At 35.8% G+C, this 27,022-nt stretch overlaps 2 protein-coding genes across 2 annotated transcripts; one reads left to right on the top strand and one right to left on the bottom strand.

Annotated features, from left to right (window-relative positions):
* Window positions 1-215: 215 nt before the first annotated feature.
* LOC132557972 (serine/threonine-protein kinase TBK1-like) lies at window positions 216-18,566 on the bottom strand. Its single transcript, XM_060222502.1, has 18 exons — window positions 18,402-18,566; window positions 15,748-15,876; window positions 15,347-15,476; window positions 14,704-14,794; window positions 13,963-14,053; window positions 13,265-13,422; window positions 12,749-12,859; window positions 11,910-12,095; window positions 8,870-9,096; window positions 8,044-8,194; window positions 7,709-7,874; window positions 6,128-6,243; window positions 5,496-5,612; window positions 5,103-5,201; window positions 4,723-4,816; window positions 4,492-4,571; window positions 3,302-3,373; window positions 216-2,294 (listed from the first exon to the last, which is right to left on the bottom strand). Exons 1-18 carry the CDS (start codon window positions 18,513-18,515, stop codon window positions 2,222-2,224), a joined length of 2,205 nt encoding a protein of 734 aa, XP_060078485.1. The 5' UTR covers window positions 18,516-18,566; the 3' UTR covers window positions 216-2,221.
* Window positions 18,567-22,664: 4,098 nt separating this feature from the next.
* LOC132557926 (transforming growth factor-beta-induced protein ig-h3-like) lies at window positions 22,665-26,575 on the top strand. The gene is made up of 6 exons (XM_060222454.1): window positions 22,665-22,821; window positions 23,426-23,655; window positions 24,166-24,352; window positions 25,604-25,699; window positions 25,862-25,972; window positions 26,478-26,575. Exons 1-6 carry the CDS (start codon window positions 22,665-22,667, stop codon window positions 26,573-26,575), a joined length of 879 nt encoding a protein of 292 aa, XP_060078437.1.
* The last annotated feature ends 447 nt before the right edge of the window (window positions 26,576-27,022 follow it).

Genomic DNA, 27,022 nt, shown 5'->3' with positions numbered 1-27,022 from the left:
CCAGAGGTACAATTATACACATACCGAAGCTGAAAAACGAGTTTCCATAGGCAAACGGAGCAGAGAACAGCCACCCAGGAAAGGTCTTTACATAGCTAATTTATTACAAATTTGCATGTATTCTTTCATACTCAATAAACTGCAGTATATCAGTTGGACAGGATATGTGTTGGCATATGTATGGTGGGGGCAAAAAACAAGTGAGCCGAAAAACCTATGATTGAAGTAATTTATTACTTACGTAAAATTAACAGTAGAAAAAGCACACTTAAGATGCAGTGGTCCCAATTACAATAGCAGGAATGTTTTAACTAGAATAACAAGGGGTACATTAAAAACGAAATCTGACACGGAAGACTGAGAAAATGATATCAAACCCATCATATCCCCCTTCTTACAACATAATATTATTAAATTTGTAATTATGTATTATCAGCAACTCAGCATCATTCATTAAAATTGTCCATTATTTATTTAAATCAAGCAAACGACAACAACACTGTCACTTCGTTTGTGAGCTACATATTTCAGAGGTATACTGATATTAACCAACATTGCTTGTCACACAAACAGCATGAGAGAAACAATAAATTTAGAATAACATCTGTCATTTTCCCCTCAATTTTCCGATCCTGAAGTAAAACAACATGTATAACAGGTGCATCTGTAGTTACCGACTTATTCGTTTATGTAGTTCTTCTCTTCATCGTTCAATTCGACGCGTTAGTTTATCAATGAATCACATGTTAGTTATTGAAATGTATACACTATCAAAATTGCATGATACAGTCATTTTGATATAACCTTATACACTAAAGACATGATGGATTTCCCCAAAATGTGTGTAACTAAGCGGCCTCAAAATGGCATTTAGTCCCCATACATTCAGCTATCCCAATCTCAATCCTTCTATCACATATATGAACTGTACGTTGTACATCGGTCGAGTATGAACTCGATTTACTCTACATACACATTGAAAGGGGAATTTTTCCCCCTTACGCCTACCAACACAAATATCAGAAACACCCGTCTCCAAATTCTGAAATAAGAGAAATGTTCATTGTCTCTCGTCAACGTTCCAATACAGAACGTAGTACATAATATCTACTTAAAAGTTTAACTGAACTCCTCATTCGTCCAGGGATAAGCCTCCTGAATATGTGGGAATGAATTTCAGCTGGTATGTATTTTATCGTTAAAGAGTTTTTCTAGAAAAAAAAAACATATTTCGTATATATTTCTGTAAATATTTTCATAACGTCATACTATAAAAACTTATAACAAAAACAAATATGATAAAAAATAAGGAACGTTGCTATCAAAAGTATTGGTTAATGATAGGTTATATCTAGTTTCTCTATTAATACGTATACCGGCAAGGTTTCAACAAAACGCCTCTAACTTTAGTTTTACGTGAAGAACGTTTGAATCACATAAGTTTAGTGGCATGATTTCAAATGTTTCGCCATCTCACTCTCTTGGTTACTAACATTAGACCTACCTGTCCCTACTAGATAAAAGTCTACGGATGTCACTCTGTCGTCATTATGTTACTGTCTAGTGATGCCACTTCGTCGTTCTTTAGGTACTGTCTTGTGGTGCCAATATGTCGTCATTACGTTAACATCCTGATGTGCCATTCTAGCAACGGTCGACAGTCTAGTTATTCAACCCTGTCGTCGTAAGTTAACTGTCAGTTGATGTCGTTCTCTTGTCAGGTTACTGGGAAAAATCTAGTGATGCCACCATGACACCATTTTGTAGGTAACATGTCTAGTGATGTCACTCTATCGTCGTCAGGTTATTGTCTAAAGGGTAACAAGTCTATGATGTTACTCTATCGTCGTCAGGTTACTGTCTAAAGGGTAGCAAGTCTACGATGTTACTCTATCGTCGTCAGGTTACTGTCTAAAGGGCAGCAAGTCTAGTGACTTTGCTCTATCGTCGTCAGGTTACTGTCTAAAGGGTAACAAGTCGAGTGGTGATACTTTATAATCGTCAGGTTACTGTCTTAGAGGGTAACAAATCTCATGATGCTACTCTATCGTCGTCAGGTTACTGTCCAAAGGGTAACAATTATCGTGATGTTAATCTATCGTCGTCAGGTTACTGTCTAAAGGGTAACACATCTAGTGATATTACTTAAATCGCCACGGATTATTAGTCTAGTGATGAACCATATCTGCAAATGTTTTTGGTGTGGGTTTTGTTTTGTGGATCACGTGTCTGTCATGTTTGAGTCGATAACTGCAGGTAGATCGCTCTGCATATCTTTCAGAAGATTCGACATACTGAAAGGTCAAGAAAAAAATTGTTTTAAAAACAAACACCAGTACAATTCTACAATATGACACTAGTCAATAGATATTTGAAATTGAGATATTTCATTATCCTTATAACATCCAGAAGAATAAAACACATCTAGTCCCCTGCATTTTTTTGTTTTTTTGTTTTTTTGTTTTTTTTTTTTGTTTTTTTGTTTTGTTTTTTATATTTCTGAAGACTGTCATTCCATCCTCTAGTTTTGCGTATGTTTGTTTCATGTATGGCATAAATTACATGAATTACACTATAACAATTAACTTATTAAGTATTTGTAACTTTTTTCAGTTTTCACAATGACTCTTAACCATCAACAAAATTACAAAGCTATATGACATTCACAGTTCAATCTCGTGGACGTTTTAAATCATATTTTATTCAAACTAACACAAATATAACATTGTTTTATCGTTGGTATTTACAATGACTTTGAAATGTTAACTCGAGTACATACTGAACTGTAATTAATTGCTTACTGTATGTCTATCTATACAACAATCACTACAAACATATACTATATGAAAAGTCTAGACAATCATGTAAAATCACATTCAATTAACCACTTATTGAATGTGCTTATCGACTTTTGCCTGTGGTCAAATTTACACGTTGCAATTTGTTAAACAATTACTTTTCATTAATTTTACATAAAGTATTATGCTTCAACGTAATTTATCATATGATCAAGAGGCACCCCGAGGTCATTTTCGACTTATTACGTTGACGCAAATTAAACAGGACTTTATATCAAGGTCATGACTAACAGTCCATTTTATGTATAGAATCGAAGCAATGTTTCTTCATTTGTGCATGAAGAATATGTCAAGATGATAATATATTTACAGTAATAAAGACACAGAAACAAACCAAGGTAAAAAGTAACTACCCCGATAAAACTATATTCATAGTCATAAAAAAATTACGATGGTAGCTAAATTACCAAGGACCGATAACAAAAAACATTGTTTTTGCTTACCTTTTTAACTGTTCGCGTGTCTCTTCTACCACAGACTGGTTCTCTGTTAATTCCTTCCCAAAGTCATCCACTCTAAAAAAAGTAAACAGTTTTAAAATCCAACCACAAATCACTCTAAACAACAAAACATATATTCTCAAATTCCACGCTAAACTGATCTAAGCTTATTTCAAACTCGATACACAACTCAAACATTAAAAAAAACTAATAAGCAAATAGCATCTAAACAAATTAAACAAATCACAATTTGATTATAAATATATAATTTAAACTAAAAACGAACGATACAATAGACGTTCTAAAATCATTTCAAACATTATATATCTAGTCAATATATGCAACTATTAAATTTAACCAAACAATAGACGTTCTTACAAAGAATTCTCAAAATACTATCTTAAATAGATATCCAGGATAGCCAGTACGCTTTCATTACCTTCCTTTCTTTAGGCAAATGCTTTCAGTTTTTCATTTCAACAGGTACAAGAGGCCTGGGCCCGTATTCATGAAACCGTTCTTATGCTTAAGCATGACTTTTGTGCTCAAGCCTTATGTCTTGTTTACGTTAAATATTAATAAATAAAACTGATTTTGCCAAAGATTTAAAGTCAAAGTTATATTCAATTTATATATTTAATATATTCAATTCAATTTGTATTTATGAAACCGTTCTTATGCTCAAGCATGACTTTTGTGCTCAAGCCTTATGTCTTGTTTACGTTAAATATTAATAAATAAAACTGATTTTGCCAAAGATTTAAAGTCAAAGTTATATTCAATGTTTATAATTGACATTTGAATTATCTTATATAATTTAGGCAAATTATAAAAAAAAGACTGCTTGAGCACAAAATCTATGCTCGAGCATGAGAATGGTTTCATGAATACGGGCCCTGAAGCATGTATTTTATATTTCTATCATATAGAAAATGGTAACAGTTTTGGCATTTGTACTGAAACAAGTATATTTGCTAATTTGCAAAATGGGATAGTCTTATCTTTTTGTTTTTAATTTTTACTGAATTGAATTATTATCAAATATATGAAAAGTTAACAGACATGGATTGATAAACAACATACAACAGGTAAACACGGATAGCAACAGCCCACGCGCGGCCTTATACGTTATATATCACAAGGTCAACTTAATGTTTTGTGAAGGTCATAAATAAACACAGACGCCTACTCACCCAAACTTCATGTTCTGTGCTAATGACTTCCTGATGAGTGATGCGGGTTTCTGTGGAGGGGGTAGTGTTTCAGGTACTCCCTGCAATATAAATCAATATCTGATAACCTACGAACATTACGCAGTTATAACAAAGTTTGACATCCACAATCATTATTTAACATATCTGGCAATGATAATATCCAATATTTGTTTTACAATCTTTCATCCTTCGTTCTTGGTGTCAAATTACCTGTAGAATTTTCACCAGATCTCCGATGGACGACCTCAGATCTTCCAGCTTTCCTCCAAGTTCTTTGATACTCTGTGAAAATCCTGTGTAATGTCTGCAATAATACATCATCAGGCAATTGTTCAATTCTTAAAAAATACTAAAAAAACCTAACTCTGTTACAAAATAATCACATTTCTCTAATTATTTTCACATTAGTAATTAGAACAACTGATAGATTTCTCTATATGAGATTTGTCTTCTTGCGGACAGTGAAAACAAACTGACATGTTGAAAAAGGTGTTTGGATTAACAAAAATAACATTGGCTAATAGACTTCCATATTTATAAAATATCTGATTTAACATAGAATTGCATAGTGTTGCATTACTGAAATATACCTGTGCCACACGATGAACTTGAGATGTGTCTCTGTCAGACTTTTCCGACAATCCTCGAACCCATTGAGAGCTTTCCTGTGGAGCTCTTCCATAGCCTTTCTAGAAAACAGGAACAAAAAAACTGTTACAGCAACTACTTATCCTAATTATCACAAACAATTTAGCCTTCTTGGAAAATAAAGCCAATTACTTTTAAAATAGTGTTACAGTTATTACATTACAAGTTTTCCTTTGGTTATGGTGCTGTACGAATCTTAAAACATCAATGACCCTGTACAATATTATGATACGTTCTCCCTATTTGGAAATGGTGTTGTGAAAATCATCAAACCTCTCACCTGTATTGTGATATTGTTCAAAGATTACATTAACATCAACAAACAGAAGTCTTACCTGTCAAAAGCAAACAGTTTCTGTTCATGGTACGTCAGGCGATGCTTACATCTGTATTCTCTAAACTTCTGCAGTCGTGCCTTGCTCAGATCTACAATTCGGTCTGCCTTCCCCTCCCTGCCAGAGAAAAAATAACCTAGTGATAACCAAAGTTAGATGGACAACGTAATAACAAAATACGAGTATAGCTTTAGTAAAACATGTCTTTTTTTACTGTCTTCAGCCTAATTTAAACATATACATAAAAAACTACAGCATTTATATTGCATTTTTACAAATGTAAATTGCAATATAATTTTGTTTTGTACATATTTCAATTATATATAATTTAAGATTGTACAAAAGTCATGCGTTAGTAGCACGTTTTAAGTACAAATTTGGAATTAGATAGTTGAACCAAATAATGAATTAGATAAAATCATACAGCTGTTATGTCCCTCTAAGACTCGTCTACGATGCTAAGGACCTAGATTTTGGAATGCTGGAGGCGGCAAGAGGAAATTCAAAATTGATCAAAACAAATTTATGTAAGAAGGAGTTCCTGCCGCTACGGATTGGAAGGGTTAGTAGGTTATTAAAAGGCTATGAAACGGTATTGACACTGAATTAGATGATATATTTTATAAACCCACCAGCGTTGGTTCTGTAGGACGGTACTGTCGGAGATGCTCCATGCCTCTTTTGCAGCCTCGTACTCATCGCTGACATTTTTTAGCCTCCTACCACAGATCTGGAGCTTTTCTCGGATCTGAAGGAGAGATATGAGGGTAAGAACTTACCTTGATATGTTGTACGGGTACAATGTATGCATTATTGATATCAATTTTTCATCAAAACACTGAGCCGAGTAGTACATATTTCTGATGTGATGTATACTTACATTATATACCGTAAATAAAGTAGTTTATCCAACACATTAATATATAATGTATTCCCATAAACATATACAGGCTGCTAGTAAGAATGTAAAACACACAAATAAATAGCATATTTTACTACAAATTTAGAGTTAGATACACCTTAACAATTAATTAAACTGCATCATACAGCTGTTTTGTCCTTTTAAGACTCGCCAGTGATGTTAAGGCTTAAAGTTTGAAGCTTAGGAGTCGACTGGGGAAAATCTAAAAAGATCGTAAGACAAGTCAAAATCTAGATGGGGAGTTGCAGTAGCCTTTTATTTCAATAAATTTCGAAATTTTCACATATCAAATAATTTTCGAACGATGTCAAATAATGCACGGTAAATAAAAGGACACTTTCCAACTAAAGAAACATTCGCCCTCTGATTCAAATATAGTGATAACATATTCGAAATTCGGTCAGAATATCTGTCACGTGTGTTCTATACTTCAGCACAAGTTTGAAAAATGGAAACAAATCTTGCCCCTGGCCTATATAGCTTCCGATCACATTGACCCTATGCTTTTCTTCCTGTATCCCTCCTCCTCCAGAACTATACGCAATGTCATATCATTGTGTAATCTATCTTCTTGTGTTTTCGACTTTTCGCCATGTCTTCCTGCTCTAATTACAAAACTGATGAATAAAAAAAATTTTTGCATGTTTTTTTCTCCTTTGCGTAAATCACAATAAATGGTCTGTTGTCGTCTTGCCCCTTTGTCTTCCTCCGTGACAACCACAATTGCTTATTATACATCTTTTTACATTAGTTTCTCTTCCCTAATACTGTTCGTACTGATCTGTATTTTCATGGTTCCAATGATTCAACTGGTGTGTCGATAAGTGCAAGACAAGAAAACAAATCACATTCTGTTGATCGGATTGTAACCAAAGTTTACTATATAATAATAAGAAAACTTTCCATATGTGTTTTAGGTGTCAATGTACATTTCTGCACAAGCACGATTGTGCGTATATTGTGTAGGTTCTCTTCATTCACAATTGTACCGTGTCTACTTTATGTGTTTCCTTCAGGCACCAAAAAGTGGATTTACAGGTCAAAGGCATCTGCCATTATGTTCTGTATTTGATAGGTTTGACTTCACTTCATCATTATGATTTTATGACGCCTAATAACATCGCAACTGTAAGTTTTTCCTTGGGTAAGAGAACAACTTTTTATTTTGTTTCATTCTCATCTGAAACATAGTTTATTCTAAAAAGAGGCAAGTTTACTAAGACTTAGTAATGTTACCTAATATTTCAGAAAGAAACCCAATAACAAGCTTTTCAATGAAGATTTTACTTACACTGTCAAAGTTATCATCAATAACTTCGCCATCTTTTGAGACACATGCAAATCCTTGTGCATGCTTTTTCATCTCTTCCGTGGTGAAACATGACACATCGTCAAATCTCTCCCAGATAAAGTCAAAATCTCGCCGGTGCTGACGAATCTTTTGGTCAAACATTAAACTGAAAATACATCGCATAACATCAGCAATATATGCAATATAAAGGCATCACACGACACCTATAGATCTCATTGATTATGGCATCATAGATTTATCAGGATGGTACTGTTATGTTGTATGATGTTGGGACACATTATCATTGCACTGAATGCAGTACGCTATATACTCACCCATGCCTGGCAATGGTTCTGGTGAAAAGTTTCTGTGAGAGAACAGCAGAGTGTACCATCTTTCTGGACAAATGAATGATTTCACACATACTCTTGGCTCGCCTGTAATCTTGATCAGTGTTAACAATGGTAGGGAACGCATCACAGGGATCTACAACGTAACAAAGTATGAGGAATTGATATAACCAATCTTAAGAAAATCCTCCAAAATATGAGGAATATTTCTTTTACTGACCATTATTCAAACATCTAACAGACAAGAACTAAGGAATATTGGGGCGCCTATGTCGTTATCAAAGAAAGCATTTTGCATCACCTTCAACATTCACTCGGTAAGTATTGTAAACGTATATATATTTAGCGATAATTATATTTTGGTGTTTTTCCGCGGTGAAAAGTTTGCACTTAAATATTATTGCTGTTTCTGTATTTTGTCTATATAACAATAATTGTGGGTTTGCTACTTCATCGCTGCAATAATTTGCCAAAACATATTGCAATAAAAAATTTGATTATGCAATATTATGTATGTGTATCGTAAATTTTATTACAGCTGAGAATTAATCAAACCTTGAAAACTCCTGATAGTACATGTGACTCTGAATATTGATCTTGAGATACTGAATTGATTTTTACCTGATCTTAACATATGTAGTTTTATTCAGGCCTGGTACTTTCAGGACAAAACCAGACATGAAAGAAACTAATTAAGTTTGTGATCATGGAGTCGGACTGCTTAACAAAACTAACGGTGTGACCTGTGGACATATGGGAACGTCAAGCAATTTATGCTTCCAGGCACGTTGGAGCAATAATGTAGACTTACTGTCAATGACTTGTTCAAAGCCATCAAGTTTGAACACATGTGAACCGTTTTCTCCCGCTTTTGATGGCATAAGAACGAGTGGGTCGGCTCTGGACGTGTGTGGGTAGCGAGAGATAGGAGTGTCTTGCATCATTGTTCCCACAATGTCACCATTCTCACACAACATCACCTGGTCATCTGTAGGAAGTCTCATTATCTGTTTCACCTCTTCCGACAGTTCTTTGTACCTGGAGCACATTTTCATACGATCCATAAAGTTGGGATTCTGTTATAAGTTTTTTCTTACATTCTAGTGATGTGTTTTGGTAATGCTTAACACAAATACTGGTACACTGTTAGACTTTCATTGGCTTAATAGTCTAGAATTCCAACGGTATGAGTGCTGATTAATACGATGCGCGACTTGTACTGAAGAAGTTAAGCAGTGATGTCCTTTTTCAACTCTACTATTCCCTTACTATTCAAGGCTGTGTACCCGAAGATTCGTGTCATTTGATCAATTTATATCGAAGAGATAGCACTCTAAAGAAGCAAGGCAAGTGAATTTTGCAAAATGGACAAAATTGCTGAAAGAGAAGTGATTCAATATTTGCATACGAAAGGTCTAGCACCTAAGGATATCCAAACTGATATGGTCAATAAAGTCCATGAAGTTGGTATGGCTGACAGGCAAGTTACAAAGAGATACATAGCCAGTACAGTTGGGATTTCGTAGGAAATAGTAAGTTTCGTTCTTACAGAAGATCATTAAATGAGAAAGTTCTCAGCCCGTTGGATACCAAGACTTCTGACAGTTGTTCAGAAGCATACCAGGCAGACTTAGTCGCGTGCTAATCTGAACCTTTTAGAGGCAGATCCTGCTAACTTTCTACAGACGTTAGTGACTATGGATGAAATTTGTGTTCGTTATTTCACCCTAAAGGCAAACAACAGTCTAAACAATGGAAGCACAGTTCACCCCCACTAAAGAAGCCCAAGACTGCTCCATCAGCTGGGAACGTTTTCTGTGGTGCTGATGTAATATGATGGTTGGTTAACTGCTAAAGGGTCAACCAATCAATGGCACATATCATGCATCACTCCGTATTTAACTCGAGCGCCGCAGAAAACTCAGCACAGGTGCGTTGTTCCACCAGATCAATGACCCTGTTCACAAGTCTGTCATTACTATAGCTGTCAATAAAGATTGTGGTTTTGAATTGATTGAGAATCCCACTTTTTTGCCTGATCTCTGTCCATCAGACTTTCATCGATTTCCAAAATTGAAAAAGGCCATTTCTGGTACCCGCTTTCAATGATAATGTCATACATGCAGTGGGGAACTTTCTGATCGGTCAAGAAAAGGTCTTCGTTAAAAGCGGCAATGAGGTCCTTAAACATCGCTGGCAAAGTGTTTAGATACTGAAGGGGATTATGTGAAAAATAATGCAATAGGTCTGCCAAAAAATAAACCTTTAAATATTAGGTTCACAACTTATCAATCAGCCTTTGTGGCTGTGTTTTTTCAAACTTCTTAATTCTTGAAAGGTATCCTAAACATGAGGCCCAAGTGCCTTAACGGTCACCTGAGTCACAATGCTTCTTGTAACATGTCATAGAAACATCTTTGAAATTTCAGTCAATTTGACCCATTTTTGGCCCAGCCCAATACATTGTAAGCCCCTAGGAGTCAGCAAAGATCAATGTGTGCATCTAATTAACCTTTCATCTTAAACAAATAATTATAACTAGGCTTGAACTATTTCCAATAGAAAACAAACAATGTTCAAATATATGATTTTCCTATATAAACTATAGTAAATTTACCCTCTCCCCTGAGGGAGATGCGAGACCCTAGAATAATGACATTTACCAGTTTGGTACAGCATCTAATGAAGAGTACTTTATTCTACCATACTTGTGAATTGAGAAGAACATTTAACGTTTCAATCAATTTAACCCTTTTTGGGCCTGTCCCTCAGGCCTCTGGGGCCACATATCCACACCAATAACTGAAGTAGGCATCACACAATATGAGATATAAATGTCAGAAATCTATATACAGACAGTCAATGCCAGGTTAACAGGTAACTAAGAATTAGCTATGAAAAAAAATCATTTCAATTTTTTTGTTTTGTTTCAGTAGTAATAGCTGTATAGCTTCACTAACACAGATTTTTCTCTATCTAACTACATATGTACATCATAACAGCTATACTTGTATCATTCTGTATATCATCTCACTCATGTTTTTGTTCTTACAATTTGATTTAGATAATTACATATTCTAGATTCGAGAATGTTTTGATGCTGATATAGCCATTCCATAATCATGTAGAAATGAATGGGTATACTGTAGGGATGATAACAGCAATTTAGATATGTACATTTTAATACATTATTTAAATACGATTCTAGAATACTTAAAATATTGTGTCTCTAGAACATTGTTAACATCTCTAAGGATATATTGAACAAAGAATTAGATCTTAGAAAAAGTCTCTTGCCTTATTATCCTTATAATGAATCAGCTTAAGAGCTACATGGTAAAAGAATACAGTTGAACATTTGAACATTACAATGGGAAAACCATTGAAATCAAAACAAGTGGTATACACTCCAACAATACTGGTAAATCCCTGATATCTTCATAAAAGGTATGTTACAGCTTTAATAGACAACTGTTACAATCTACAATGTGGCATATACAAAACTAGACCAAATTATTCTATTGGTCTTTTTTTCATTTTCATGTTGGTTTAAAGTTTATCGGCTCCAGTTAAATATAAATTAGAACTGTCTCTGAGGAACAAATAAGCAAACATAACGAACAAATAAATATGAGTAGGAGGTAACTACTAATAGAATAACATCTATTTATCACTAATAAACAAAAGTTAATACTGATCAGATAACATCAGACAGATCTTAGAAAAACTTCTATATTTCTTCAAATAAAAACATATACTATTGATGTAGATAAGTAAGAAAGTGTTGACCAGGATGAAAGGCATCTTCCTCTAGATCAAACCAAACTCTTCTAGAACAATGTTGTTATTACCTTGAGTCTCTGTCAAGAAAGAATCGGTAGTGCTGACCATTGAGAGAGGAAAAAACATGAAGCTGCTGGACACTTGGGTCAATTATAGTATCAGCGGCATCAAAGAACTGGTCAAATCCCCAGGAAGGGTCCTTGGCACTGTCAAACATTCTGACAAGAATGTCTCGCACCCAGTCTCTGAGGGGCCTTCATGAACAAACACATAACCATTTCATTAGATCAATCTTTCATCAATATAAAACATTAAGGTACTCATTTATAGATAGAAAAATGAGAGTGTAACTTCATGTTTTGTGTGGCCAATAAGTGTCTACCAGGCAAAAAAAATATATACTTAAATGTTATTACAACTCAGGTGATATTACAGCTGTTTGGGAAATCCCTGTCCCAATCGAACAGTACCTATTTAATGAGTTTACAGGTGTTTGGAAACTCCCTGCTCCACACTGTTTTTACCTACCTGGAGAGTCTACAGGTGTTTGGTAAGCTGCTGTCCCAATCTAACATTACCTACCTGGTGAGCTTACTGGTGTTCGGTAAGTCCCTGATTCAATCTAACAGTAACTCCCTGCTCCACACTGTCTGTACCTACCTGTAGAGTCTACACGCGTTTGGTAAGTCCCTGTCCCAAGCTAACATTACCTAACTGGTGAGCTTATAGGTGTTCGGTAAGTCCCTGATTCAGTCTAACAGTAACTCCCTGCTCCACACTGTCTGTACCTAGTGGGTACCTTGTGATTTCACAAATATTTGCTAACTCCCTGCTCCATTCTATCAATACCAATCAGGTTAGATTACAGGTGCTTGGTAACTCCCTGATCTACCATAACAGCACATACCTGGTAAATTTACAGGTACTTGGTAACTCACTGCTCCACTCTATTGGGCCACCACTGACACGTTGCTGACCAGATATGACACCTTTAGCTTTGTTTGACAGAATCTCGTACCTAAAATTCAATAAAATCATTATCCAAAATTAGACACACTTACTCACAGAAAATGTAAAAGTCCCTGATAAAACATTACTTTGATAGATGTGTTTCCTCAAAATATACGGTTATTTATAAGAATATGTTTGACTAGCTGGTAGCTAAGTTGAATGTCCATGCTGTTGTAACAGATCTTATCCTCTTCACTATTGTCCTGTACATCTCCCACTAAACCATATGACACCTGGGGAGTGACACCTGTGTTAAGACACCAGTGAAAATCAACTGGAATAGAGAATTGCCTTCTGTAAGGACGAAGGAGTGACTGTCTACAATAATTTTTTCCTGTTTTTCTGTGTATCTATTTGTGTTTTTATCCAACTTTACACACACAAAAAAATCAGAGTGATAAGCTCAACTCACGTTTTTGTTTTGTCAAAGCGACCACTGTATGCATGGAATGGTACTTCACCGGTGGCAGTATGGAATAAAGTCACTCCCAGGCTCCACATGTCTACTGAAATGTCAAATCCTTGACAGTTTCGGCCATCAATGAATGCTGCCTTATATATGTCTGGATGCTGTAATAATTTTACAAAAATAGATATAAAAATATATTTGTTTCAGTATAAAGTCAACACCAAATAGTAACAAGTCAGTTAAGGGCAGACTCTGGAAGTTTTGGAGGAATTGGCAGATATTTCTTTTTTTATTAATTAATCTACTCTCAGCAGTGACTATAAAACAAGATGCAACCCATGCCTTTGCATCAACACCTGTTCATTATGGTGTAGAGGTGATAGAATTTTTCTAACACAATGATACATGGTATATATATGAATCCATGAAAATAGTCTATCATTGTTAATAATCAATATGAAGGGAAGTAACTCTTCTACACAGCCAAACAGTAGTTGGAGAAGAAATGTTTGCAGAGACACCTGTCTGTTTGTTTATTTATCTATTTATTTATTTATTTATTTTGTTTTGAGATTTTGTAGATTTGTCTTTAACCTTCTATAAATATCTATATATAATAAGGAATTAAATATTCTTTGAGTTATTTTCTAATCCTCTATGTCATACAGAAATCAGAAACACTGGAAATGTGGTAAACCTACCAGATATTCCTCTGTTCCAACGAGGGACATGAAACTGTCTTGGTCTCCCAGTGGTTTGGCTGTACCAAAGTCTGACAGCTTGTAAACATTGCTATAGAAAAATCAGACTTTTGTAACAGGATGGAAAACAAGAAAAAGTGGGTCTGACTTTAAGACATACTGGAATTCTTCAATCTTAAAAAGACAGTACATTTATTTAACATTATATGACTGGTTGATACAGTTCAGATGTGCTTTTATATGTACAACTCCATTTATCACACCAAATGCATTCACTAAACAACATTGTACCAATGCAAGTCATTAGTATCATTGCAACAATATCATTAACAAAATAAGATCTAATTTTGAAAATTACAGTTAAACAACCTTATCTGAAAAATATTGATACGTAAATTGATTGATGAAAAAAAGAATAAGACGTTAGTAAAAGTCTTGAGATTTATTATGCTCATTATGAATCAACTTAAGATATGCAGGGTAAAAGAATATAATCCTTTGAATATGACATTGGCAAAACCATTGAAATCAAAACAAGTGGTATGCACTCCTACAAGACAGGTAAATCCCCGATATCTTAATCTACAGCTTTTATAGACAACTGTTATAATCTGCAAGGTACCATATACAAAGCTATACCAAATGTACAGAGTTCATCAACTCTAGACTAATATAAAAAAGTTGATACAGTGTCATAGTAATGTGGACCAATGTACTAATGCTAAGCCTAGAGCTACCCACCTGCCATCGTCATCTGTGAAGATTAAGACGTTACCAGGTTTGATGTCCCGGTGGGAAAATCCTTGATTTCTCAAATGTTTTGTACCATTTACTGAAACACAAATATGTTTTATTGAAAATAAAACTTTGTATATTTCTAACCTTTTCTCACAGTTACTTTTAGAAAGTGTATGATAGGCAAAAAAGTCTGCTTCTTGACATCATTTAATTTCAAAATCAAGGGATTTCGCTATAAAGAGCAAATTACCATATTTATCCTGCAACATTCCCACAGGATTTACTTTTTATCTAAGCTTCCTTCTCAAATAGGGTTACCAGAGACCAATGAAATAGCAACAGATTGTAACCTTGCTGAACAGCAATATATACAGGTGGGCTTATTACCAGAAACAGTGTTTATTGTAGAATAAATGCAGTTATTGGATTTGATATTCTGAACCGAGAAGTAAAAACAATTTGACAAGGCAAAATCATACACATCTTATGAATAAAAGTTTGAAAACCACGAGAAAGACTTCTTTCAAACCAAAGCCATTCTGAAGTCTAAAAACCATACCATTATGTACATACCTAATGAAGGATCTGATAAAATCCTCCGTACCAAAGTAGCTAAGTCATTCTCAGGTCCAAAAATCGTACATACCCAAATGCTTGAAGACTCTGAGAAACTCCTCCTCGTCCACACCAAAGCCATTCTGAGGTTCCTTGAGGAGATCCAATAAACTGCCCTTCTCACACAGTTCCATCACTAACACATTCCTCTTTGTCATATACTGGAGTAGAGTAAGAGTGTGAGAACAAAAGACTAAGTTATCTGCTGATCATTTTCACTGTGCAAAATTAGACTGTCTATGAAAATGATAATTTAAACTTCATCCCAGTATTAGAACTGTAAACTGGCCAAGTGTTCATATAAAAACTGAATATTTATCCAAAAAAGAAAAAACTGGACTAGTAAGATAACGAATACACTTCTCACAGTGAGAACTCATCTGCTCACACTTCCACAGTGTGACTGGAGAATCAAAGTCGGACAAAACTTACATCTTTCTCACAACGCATGAATCGGACAATATTTGGGTGCTGGAGTTTCACCAGAGCCTCCACCTCTCTCTGGACATGGGAAGAAAACTTGGTCTCAAACATCTTTAGTGCAACAACCTCTCCCGTATTCTAAAGAAAAATATGAATAAAAAAATATTTTTTAAACATGATACACTGTAATGCGATATTTCATTTTGTAACGTCTTAAATACACACTACTTATGCAGGACTTTGTCCACTGAAGTCAACTATGGATGTCTATCAACACTTCACAATTGATATATATTTGTACACAGGCAGTTGCAGTATTGCCTCAAAATTTTCATATTTAAAAACTCACTGACAGGAATGAAATCAAACATGATAAACCCAGTACTTCCCCATCCTATAACTTGGCTGGCAATCCTCCAAATTTCATCAGTCTAGCCCTCCAATCTGACTAGGTATACTTGTGACAAACTGTAGTAAGTCTGAGTATCCCCTGACCCTACTGTCTGTCCAGAGATATTTAACAGTAATAAGTCTGAGTATCCCCTGACCCTACTGTCTGACCAGAGATATTTAACAATATTAAGTCTGAGTATCCCCTGACCCTACTGTCTGACCAGAGATATTTAACAGTAATAAGTCTGAGCATCCCCTGACCCTACTGTCTGACCAGAGATATTTAACAGAATAAGTCCCTACTGTCTGACCAGAGATATTTAACAGTAATAAGTCTGAGTATCCCCTGACCCTACTGTCTGACCAGAGATATTTAACAGTAATAAGTCTGAGTATCCCCTGACCCTACTGTCTGACCAGAGATATTTAACAGTAATAAGATATATTTAACAGTAATAAGTCTGAGTATCCCCTGACCCTACTGTCTGACCAGAGATATTTAACAGTAATAAGTCTGAGTATCCCCTGACCCTACTGTCTGACCAGAGATATTTAACAGTAATAAGTCTGAGTATCCCCTGACCCTACTGTCTGACCAGAGATATTTAACAGTAATAAGTCTGAGTATCCCCTGACCCTACTGTCTGACCAGAGATATTTAATAGTATTAGTCTGAGTATCTCCTGACCCTAGTGTCTGACCAGAGATATTTAACAGTAATAAGTCTGAGTATCCCCTGACCCTACTGTCTGACCAGAGATATTTAACAGTAATAAGTCTGAGTATCCCCTGACCCTACTGTCTGACCAGAGATATTTAACAGTAATAAGTCTGAGTATCCCCTGACCCTACTGTCTGACCAGAGATATTTAACAGTAATAAGTCTGAGTATCCCCTGACCCTACTGTCTGACCAGAGATATTTAACAGTAATAAGTCTGAGTATCCCCTGACCCTACTGTCTGACCAGAGATATTTAACAGTAATAAGTCTGAGTATCCCCTGACCCTACTGTCTGACCAGAGATATTTAACAGTAATAAGTCTGAGTATCCCCTGACCCTACTGTCTGACCAGAGATATTTAACAGTAATAAGTCTGAGTATCCCCTGACCCTACTGTCTGACCAGAGATATTTAACAGTAATAAGTCTGAGTATCCCCTGACCCTACTGTCTGACCAGAGATATTTAACAGTAATAAGTCTGAGTATCCCCTGACCCTACTGTCTGACCAGAGATATTTAACAGTAATAAGTCTGAGTATCCCCTGACCCTACTGTCTGACCAGAGATATTTAACAGTAATAAGTCTGAGTATCCCCTGACCCTACTGTCTGACCAGAGATATTTAACAGTAATAAGTCTGAGTATCCCCTGACCCTACTGTCTGACCAGAGATATTTAACAGTAATAAGTCTGAGTATCCCCTGACCCTACTGTCTGACCAGAGATATTTAACAGTAATAAGTCTGAGTATCCCCTGACTGTCTGACCAGAGATATTTAACAGTAATAAGTCTGAGTATCCCCTGACCCTACTGTCTGACCAGAGATATTTAACAGTAATAAGTCTGAGTATCCCCTGACCCTACTGTCTGACCAGAGATATTTAACAGTAATAAGTCTGAGTATCCCCTGACCCTACTTTCAGACCAGAGATATTTAACAGTAATAAGTCTGAGCGTCCCCTAGAGATAGGACGATGATTGCATATAATAGATTATCTAATTGTTCAACCTCATCTAATGCGATAATCAATTGTAATTTTTGATAATTGATTATCGCCACCTTTATAATTTTCTTTTTTCCAAAGTTCATGTTATACATGATAAAGACCCCGATTGTCAATAATAATCATTCTTATGCAAATTCTAGGTAAGTGGGATATTTTAGCTTAAAGTTACAAAAAAAAAAAAAAAAAAAAAATGTTACTTTAATGAAGAAAGCATTAAATCTCCAAGAATATTGAACACACATTCAGCTGGTAATGTACTCCTTTAACTACATCGGAAAGCCTATCTCATTATAACCGATAACAGATTTTTTATTTAACCGAATTTCCCATTACTATTACCCCTTGACCCTACTGTCAAACCAGAAATATTTAACACTTGGAAGTCTACGAGACTGAATATTGATAAATAATCATTGATTTTAATGTCTTATCCTTGTTAATTTGACAAATGAAAATACGTTAAAGGGTAACAACAGAACTATGACAGTTTGATTACATATGGAAATATCAAAATGAAAGTAGAATCAATAGTATTTACTTTGTTGATTCCCTTGTATACATCACCCGTGGCCCCCTTCCCGAGCAGGTCCTGTGTACAGTACACGTGACTGTCCGTCTCCTTCATCCCCTCCATTCCGTAAGCTCGGTCCATCCTCTTTATTAAGTTTAGTTATCGTCTGTCTGTCAGTTGTCTGAACTCCATTGACATCTCCATGTTCTATAATCGTATAACTACGCGTCAACGGCAAAGGGGAAGTAACTCTGAAAATGGAAAAACCCTTGGGGTACTCGGCGGGATGTTTGCAATTTGCTATAATATATTAAATGCAGATAATTCTTTATGTATAAGGATGACAAATATCTAAATTAATAATTTTACTTAAAAGTGCCATTGATCTTACTCTACGAAAGTTTTTTTTATATAGATTGATGGCGTTACATGATGAAATATCAGATACCGTTTACCTACCTACAACTATAACTGGGTCACCAATGTATTAAGGGAGACAACGTCATATCCTGATTATTTATACTGAAAGTAAATATTTGTAAATACCCACAAAACAGGTAATTTTTCATGTATCGTATTTCAGATACAATTAGATATGAATAACATAATATCCAGATAGTCTCTTAAAGAACTGAACCCAAATCAGTATAAACATTACTAGTTTTGTGTAAATCTGGTCTTCATTTATAAGTAAGTGTTTTTTTCCTCAGATATGAAATCATCACATGACCTCTAGTCATTCCATATTTTGCCCTTTCACACAAGCTCATGTAGGAAAAGATGGAGATAAGATCGTGGTCAATAAATTTCTTGTTTTTTTTTTAGACAAGACGTCATCAATATAAGTGAAAGTGAAATTAAATTACTTTGCAAGGTCTTTGTGAGCTGTTTTCATAAGCTCTTCTAAGAAATCAGTCTTGTTAGAAAACGAAAACAAGACAGCCAACAGAAGTTCCCATAGGTATGCCAATAGTCTGTTGGAAGATCTTACCACCAAACTCGACGAAGACGATTTCGTCATCCGTATATTTCTTCTTTGATTTGGACCTATTTTAAAAAGAAATACGCTTTAGTATAGCTCACAGCCATATATTTAAGATGTTCCTTCAGTTTAGAATGGGGTATATTGGTGTATAGGGTGGAAATGTCATATGTTCTTATAAAAGAAAAGATTTTTCGAAGAGGGTGTTGAAGATTGGTCAAAAGTATTTTTTTTTTCTTTCTTCAAAATCCCCATACTATTAATTCCACTTCTTGATTAAACAGTAACACAATAAGACTGTAACTCAGTTGTGATAGTACTTAAAATGGTGGCTAGTAATGACTTGGTTAGATTTGGTTAAACAGCTAGACGAGCTAACAATAACAGTTTAGGGGATTCAGTATAAACGGAGGAGGTCCGTACCTTATAAGTAATAGGCAATCTAAATGATTGTAATATCGGATCATGATTAGCCAGGTTTTCGTCTTTTGAAAGATTGCATAATGTATAGATGGGATTTCCTTCGTTATCAAGCAAGCCCAGTTCTTAAGTATACAGGAATTGTAAGTTATTGGGCGCTTTATCTGTAGGTACAATAACACACCTGTCATGTAAATCTTAAAGTGTGGATTTAACACCAGGATCGACGAAAGCTGACCTGTGCTTTGTTTTCATTTTCGTTTTCTAGCTGCAAATTGTTTTAATAATGATGGACCGGATGACCTGAAATCGCTCATAAGTTTGATTCCAACTTAGCGCGTTCTTGTTTCGCCCATTCTCTTGCATGGCTTTCAACAGATCCATAAGTATCTTCAAATTTATATTCAACTCAACGGACTGGTTTTCACGATATTTAAGACCCTTCATGAAAAACTCTCGTAGCATAACATTTTGAATAATGTTTAAATCACCAGTTCTTATGTACCTAGTTGGACCGTAGTTACAAGTAGAGATAGAACAAGAACAAGCTGACAGAGGACTAGTGTTAAAGTATTCTAAATTCAGTTGTTGAAACGTTTATTTGTAGTTGAAAAGTTTGGAGGCAATGGACTTGGAGTACCTGTAGGAAAGTATGGTGGAATGTAAGCTTGAACAGATTCTAGTGTAAAATATTGCTAATGTTTATATATTATATATGGTTGCATATTTCTTGATCAGATATCTTTTATGAATTTGTGATATGTTATTTTAAGTTTATGAAATGCATGATATTGACCTATATAATATATAACATGGCAATTTCTAGAACTAATCGTTACGAGATATTATCTCTGTTTATCCGTACATATACGAGAGTCTCCATCTGTTTATCCATACAGATACGAGAGTCTCCATCTGTTTATCCGTACAGATACGAGGGTCTCTATCTGTTTATCCGTACAGATACGAGGGTCTCCATCTATTTATCCGTACAGATACGAGGGTCTCCATCTGTTTATCCGAACAGATACGAGGGTCTCCATCTGTTTATCCGTACAGATACGAGGGTCTCCATCTGTTTATCCGTACAGATACGAGGGTCTCCATCTGTTTATCCGTACATATACGAGAGTCTCCATCTGTTTATCCGTACATATACGAGGGTCTCCATCTGTTTATCCGTACAGATACGAGGGTCTCCATCTGTTTATCCGAACAGATACGAGGGTCTCCATCTGTTTATCCGTACAGATCCGAGGGTCTCCATCAGTTTATCCGTACAGATACGAGGGTCTCCATCAGTTTATCCGTACAAATCTGAGGGTCTCCATCAGTTTATCCGTACAGATACGAGGGTCTCCATCTGTTTATCCGTACAGATACGAGGGTCTCCATCATTTTATCCGTACAGATACGAGGGTCTTCATCAGTTTATCCGTACAGATACGAGGGTCTCCATCAGTTTAACCGTACAGATACGAGGATCTCCATCAGTTTATCATTACAGATCCGAGGGTCTCCATCTGTTTATCCGAACAGATACGAGGGTCTCCATCTGTTTATCCGTACATATACGAGGGTCTCCATCAGTTTATCCGTACAGATACGAGGGTCTCCGTCAGTTTATCCGTACAGATACGAGGGTCTCCATCTGTTTAACCGTACAGATACGAGGATCTCCATCAGTTTATCAGTACAGATACGAGGGTCTCCATCTGTTTATCCGAACAGATACGAGGGTCTCCATCTGTTTATCCGTACATATACGAGGGTCTCCATCTGTTTATCCGTACAGATACGAGGGTCTCCATCTGTTTATCCGAACAGATACGAGGGTCTCCATCTGTTTATCCGTACAGATACGAGGGTCTCCATCTGTTTATACGTACATATACGAGAGTCTCCATCAGTTTGTCCGAACAGATACGAGGATCTCCATCAGTTTATCCGTACATATACGAGAGTCTCCATCAGTTTGTCCGAACAGATACGAGGGTCTCCATCTGTTTATCCGTACATATACGAGAGTCTCCATCAGTTTGTCCGAACAGATACGAGGGTCTCCATCTGTTTATCCATACATATACGAGAGTCTCCATCAGTTTGTCCGAACAGATACGAGGGTCTCCATCAGTTTCACCAAGAATGAAAGTGATAAATCAATAAGAAACTATCTTTAAAGTCAGGAAGCTGAAAGTAATCAGTTTTGTATAATCAGGAATAAAAACGGATCAGGAATCGAGACACTGTTCCTGGTTATTTACGAGTAATATTATGTTACAATCTGCCATCCCGTTATCAAATTATTACAAAATTTTATTTTTGTATATGTATTGTATATGATAAAACTTGGAAAGGAAAGTTTCGTTTTTTTGGGTTTTGTTTTGTTTCTTTTGGTTTTCCCCCCTTTTTTATTGACTGGTATGACAAGGTTTCGGTCCAAATGGTCCGTATGTGTCAAGTCCTTGTGGCCGAGATGGATATCTTATCTTTCAATACCAAGCGTCAAATCGAAAGTACGAAAAGTCAATAACACATAAAGTGATGGGAAACTCCATACACAAGGAAATACATAACAAACCAATTGTGTGTTTTTCCGTTTATAGATTTTACGCTTTTTTGGGAGTCGGACTTTGCACTTCACGGCATTTACATTTTTTCATCATTTCGTTCTGTTACTTGCCGTCTTTTTTTTCCAGCAACACAGCGTCCTGCCATTTTTCAGATACAAGATATTATTGATTGTGTGACCGTATAGCTACACCATAGCGTTTTCCGTTATCTTCTAGCTGCCGCGTGTCTTATCTTTTCTTGACCTCGGTTACCCTTTGAACTCTGTTCTGACTTGTCTTAGGTCCTTGTATTATCCTGTCCATTGCCTCCGGACAATGTTATTTTTTGTGACCATTCTCCTAATTCTGGGGCCAAGTGTCCAGGGAGAGGAATGGGATATTTATGACCTTGTCGACTCTCTGGGTTGTAAGGATTTTGTTGCAACCCTTCAGAACGCAGGACCAATGTACGTTCTCTCAGGCAATAACTCAGGTAAGATATACCTACCACAATATGTCATTTTCGACACAACAAACGGAAGTAGATTTCCGTCTTTAAGGAAATACAACATACGTGGATATTTTGTTTGTTCTTTTGCACAAAAATAGATCACGTGATGTACGTCTCGTTTCCAATCTGTACGTAATTGATACCACAAGACAACATATTCTTTATGCTTACTCTTTGTATTTGTAATAACAGTAGTTTAAGGTGAGTATGTAGAAATATTGGGATATTCATTTACAAGCCTCCGACGGTTCAGTCTCGCCAAGTTACGTTTTACTTACTTCATTACAATTTTTAAGTTCATTGGCATATTCTTTTTAATATATGCCTTATGACGACAGAATGAATGTTAAAGATTTACAATAATAGCTGTTGAATGAATCTTTCAAAGCCACAGAAAAACTTATTAGTTACTGACTTGTAACCGCAAGAAAAAAATCTTCTAAACACTAGTGTGTGTACGGGTTTATTTCACCAAGTGAACGTTCATGAAAGAGCCTGCTTTGTTCTAAATTCCAATTTTTCCTTGTTTGTTTTGTTTTTGTAATTCTTTTTCTTTAAAAATAAAACGATACTCGTATGTGCCTAGGACCATTCACAGTATTCGCTCCGACTGATGCCGCCTTTAACAACCTACCTGCCAATATCGCCGCCATCTTTAACTTCGGTAACTGGGAATTTATGCACGAGATAATCACGTTCCACATCACGTATGGCAACATGACATTGGCTGATTTCCATAATGAGGCTAAGCTCCGCACATGGCAGGGACAGGATCTAAGAGTCAACATCTACCCTAACTCATCAGGAGGTGCTCCGGTTTGTTAATTAACCATGTTTTATATCAAGTCATGATCTTTCAAATGATGTATAGTCGACAAACTGCCAAATAAAGTTATTTGAAAGCAACATATTTCGAGATATAAATCTAATCAAATTTTCGGCATACAACATTTTCATCACAGAAAGGATTTTGAAATTCAAATTCATGTAGTTGGCAGCTTACCATATTTGTTCGCCATTTCAAACATTGTCAAGAAAATGGAAAGGGCCCTTTACAACATTGGAATACCGCTTATGACATCCCATATGTCTTTCTTTGTTTAAATGTCCATTTCTCTGTAAACGATTGCAGGGAAATAGCAAATTATCGAATTTTATTACTTCAAGTAAGAACAAATTCATTTGAAGCAAATGTTTTCCTCGGGGTTTCAAGTATAAAAAATAGCACAAACTTGCGCATGACCAAACCGTCGCATAGTATTTATGTAATTTAATGTACGGTGAAGTTAAAGAAAAAATATAGATTAAATGTAAAGTTGGTTACAGCTTGTGACGGCTGAGGGCGCTAGGATAGTGAAATCAGCTGTAGCCACAAATGGAATCGTGCATGTGGTGGATCACGTGCTGTATAACTACCCCCAGGTTTCGGCTGACCGATACGTCCATGAGCAGTTAAACATGACCACCATGGACATGTTGATACAGATAACTGACCTACAGGACACACTCAGAGGTAGGGTACAAGCATATTTATAAATTTAGTAACAGAGAGAGCCGAATCCCTAGTAAGTTTATAATTCTTGGTACATGTGAATGTGGTTAAAATTCAAAATAACAGTTAACTTCTCCCATCCTTGAACTTTCACGGGTTAAGACCACCAACGATTTTTTTCATTTCTGGATAAAAAGCAAATTATTTATTTGAAACATTTGACTCGTGAAGATATTCCTCTCCATGGTTACATAAGTTTTTTTAAAAATATGTCAATGCAATCGTCACAAAGACATGGAATTTGTCTCACTGACAACTTTTTTTTTCAAGAATGCTGTTTGTGTTCACTTTGTTAAATATCGTAGACAAGCTATAAATATATCAGAAACATCTTGATATGTATGTTTGTTAGCACTTTTCCCACACAACTATCACCGCTTCGGTTAAATTTCTGTGATGTTTACCGTCCCAAGCATCTCTGTTCGTTGTTCAATGACATGAACTAAGCTTTCTTATTTTCCAAGGTGTTCATGTATGTCCAATTCACTTCCCTATTTCACCTGATTCCTGTCTCTCGTCAACGTTAGATCATTATTTGTAGATCGGTACAATATTTGTTCTCCCCTGATGTTTTCCAGAAGTGTTTTTAAATCTCAATAAAACCACATTAATATTGCCATTTCATATATGTGGTCGGCAAGGCCCTTTCTCTGTTATCTTTCTCTTGTTTTGTTTGTTCTGTTTTGCCGGGTTTATTTTCCATTGAACAGCCGGTATCAGGTATCAATTTCAGGCGGGTAGCTGGTGTAGCTGGTGGGTACCTCATTGAACATCATACATGGGGTCCGTTGCTATAGATACAACCACGACAGAACAGAACGGCCCGTTTCTCAGCATCCATCCTCACATATATAGATTTATTGTGTTCGTTGTAAAGGAACCTGTCTATGCTTCAGACGGGTCGTGTGTGTTATTATCTATGAAAGACTAAAACTGATTCAGCTATCCTTAGACTCCATCCATTTTGGAGCGAGCTGTACATAGACAACTCTCATCGAGGGGTTTACTATATAATCCTATCCTATATGGCGTTGCCATTGTTTCTTACAAAGTCTGGCAGTGTCACAGATGAAACGTTATGACTATCTGTCTAGACGTTGGTGATTGACAATCATAATAATTGCGCCTGTGAAGTCCTTTCTCCTATAGCTGTGTTGTTGTTTGATATCTTGTGTTGCTGATCTGTCTGAGTATATATTTTCCTATATTCAGGCGACAACATAACACTCTTTGTTCCCGACGATTCAGTATTCGAAAAGATGGAGGGATTTATGAACCAGACACTATCTAATACTACCCGAATCTCGAGTAAGGTTTGTTTGATAAAGAATCGCATATTTATACGTTCTGTATGTGAAGCTTCCATTTGGTTCGGAGATAACTTCAATTATATCTATTATGGATGTATAATTATTTCAAAACATACTAAAGGTAACATTTCTAAATACCTAGGACATCATCATGTTTCAGATTTGGTACAGAATCATATTGTAAACTCCACCTTTTATTCAACGGGTCTGCCTAACGGATCAGTGCTAACTAATTCGCGCGGTCAACACATCACCGTCAAGAATGATGGAGGTATGTATCCACTATGTATGACGCTATGATAAATTACACGTTTATTAATCAAAACGGATAGTGTGATAGTCATAGAATGGATTAAAAACTATATGATCTAGGCTGTTCAAAATATATTTTCCGTCGCTTTGGAGTTGCCTCACCGACGACCAGCAGTGTTTGGGCGCGTACCATTTTAAAGATTGTACATGAGACATAGAAGTGAAAAGCACCTTCCAATACAAATTTAGAATTAGATTCAGTTTAACCAAATAACGAAAAATCATTAAATACAGCAAAAGTCTAACTGTGGTATTTGGAAATAAAATATGTTTAGTACACGTCCCATGTGGCCACAGTAATTCTAATGCTAGGCTTTAGAAAGCACATTTATACAAACCCAAAATATAATGCGCGTAAAAACATGAAGGAATTAAGTGTATGGCGTGTGCTGTCAACAATATTCTTAACTTTGAATTCACATCACGAAACACTTATCTTTCTCTTTTTTGTTTTTAACTTTTAGCCTCCATGACCTTGAACGGAGCTCCAGTAATACGCAGCGACATCAGCGTTACCAATGGTGTCGTGTACACCATAGGGAGTCTGCTTTTCCCAGCCTGAACAACAGTTACACAATGATAATATATTCTGAGCATTGTCGTATGAACATTTCCAACATAAGTATCAGATATTAAACTTTCAAGTATTGTACATTTTTTGTGTGTGAGGGTTCTTTTTGAGTTGGAATATTCTTTCCATACAGACCAATGTAGTTTGAATGGGCTGTAAACATGTAAGTGATAGCACAGTTTATTTCCCATCGATGCGGAAAGAAAATTAAGGATAACAAAACCTTGATTAATTATGACTCCCAATTGATATAGTAAAAACGTATCAAGAGAAAAGATAGTGTGTTCCGGAATAGTAAGCGTCTTCTGCTTCTAAGAAATGATAATCAAAAATGGAATTTTGCAGTCGAAAAGTTGTTGAAAAGAACAATTATTGTTTGATATTTCGCTGTTTTCTGGTATTTTCGATATTTGTAAGGGAGGGTGTAATTTTAGAGAA

The sequence above is a fragment of the Ylistrum balloti genome, unplaced genomic scaffold (genome assembly GCF_031769215.1).
Source record: "Ylistrum balloti isolate Yb309-2 unplaced genomic scaffold, AGI_CSIRO_Ybal_v1 Utg370742, whole genome shotgun sequence".
Classification (NCBI taxonomy): Eukaryota; Metazoa; Mollusca; class Bivalvia; order Pectinida; family Pectinidae; genus Ylistrum; species Ylistrum balloti.
This window is presented reverse-complemented; position numbering and strand designations above follow the sequence as displayed.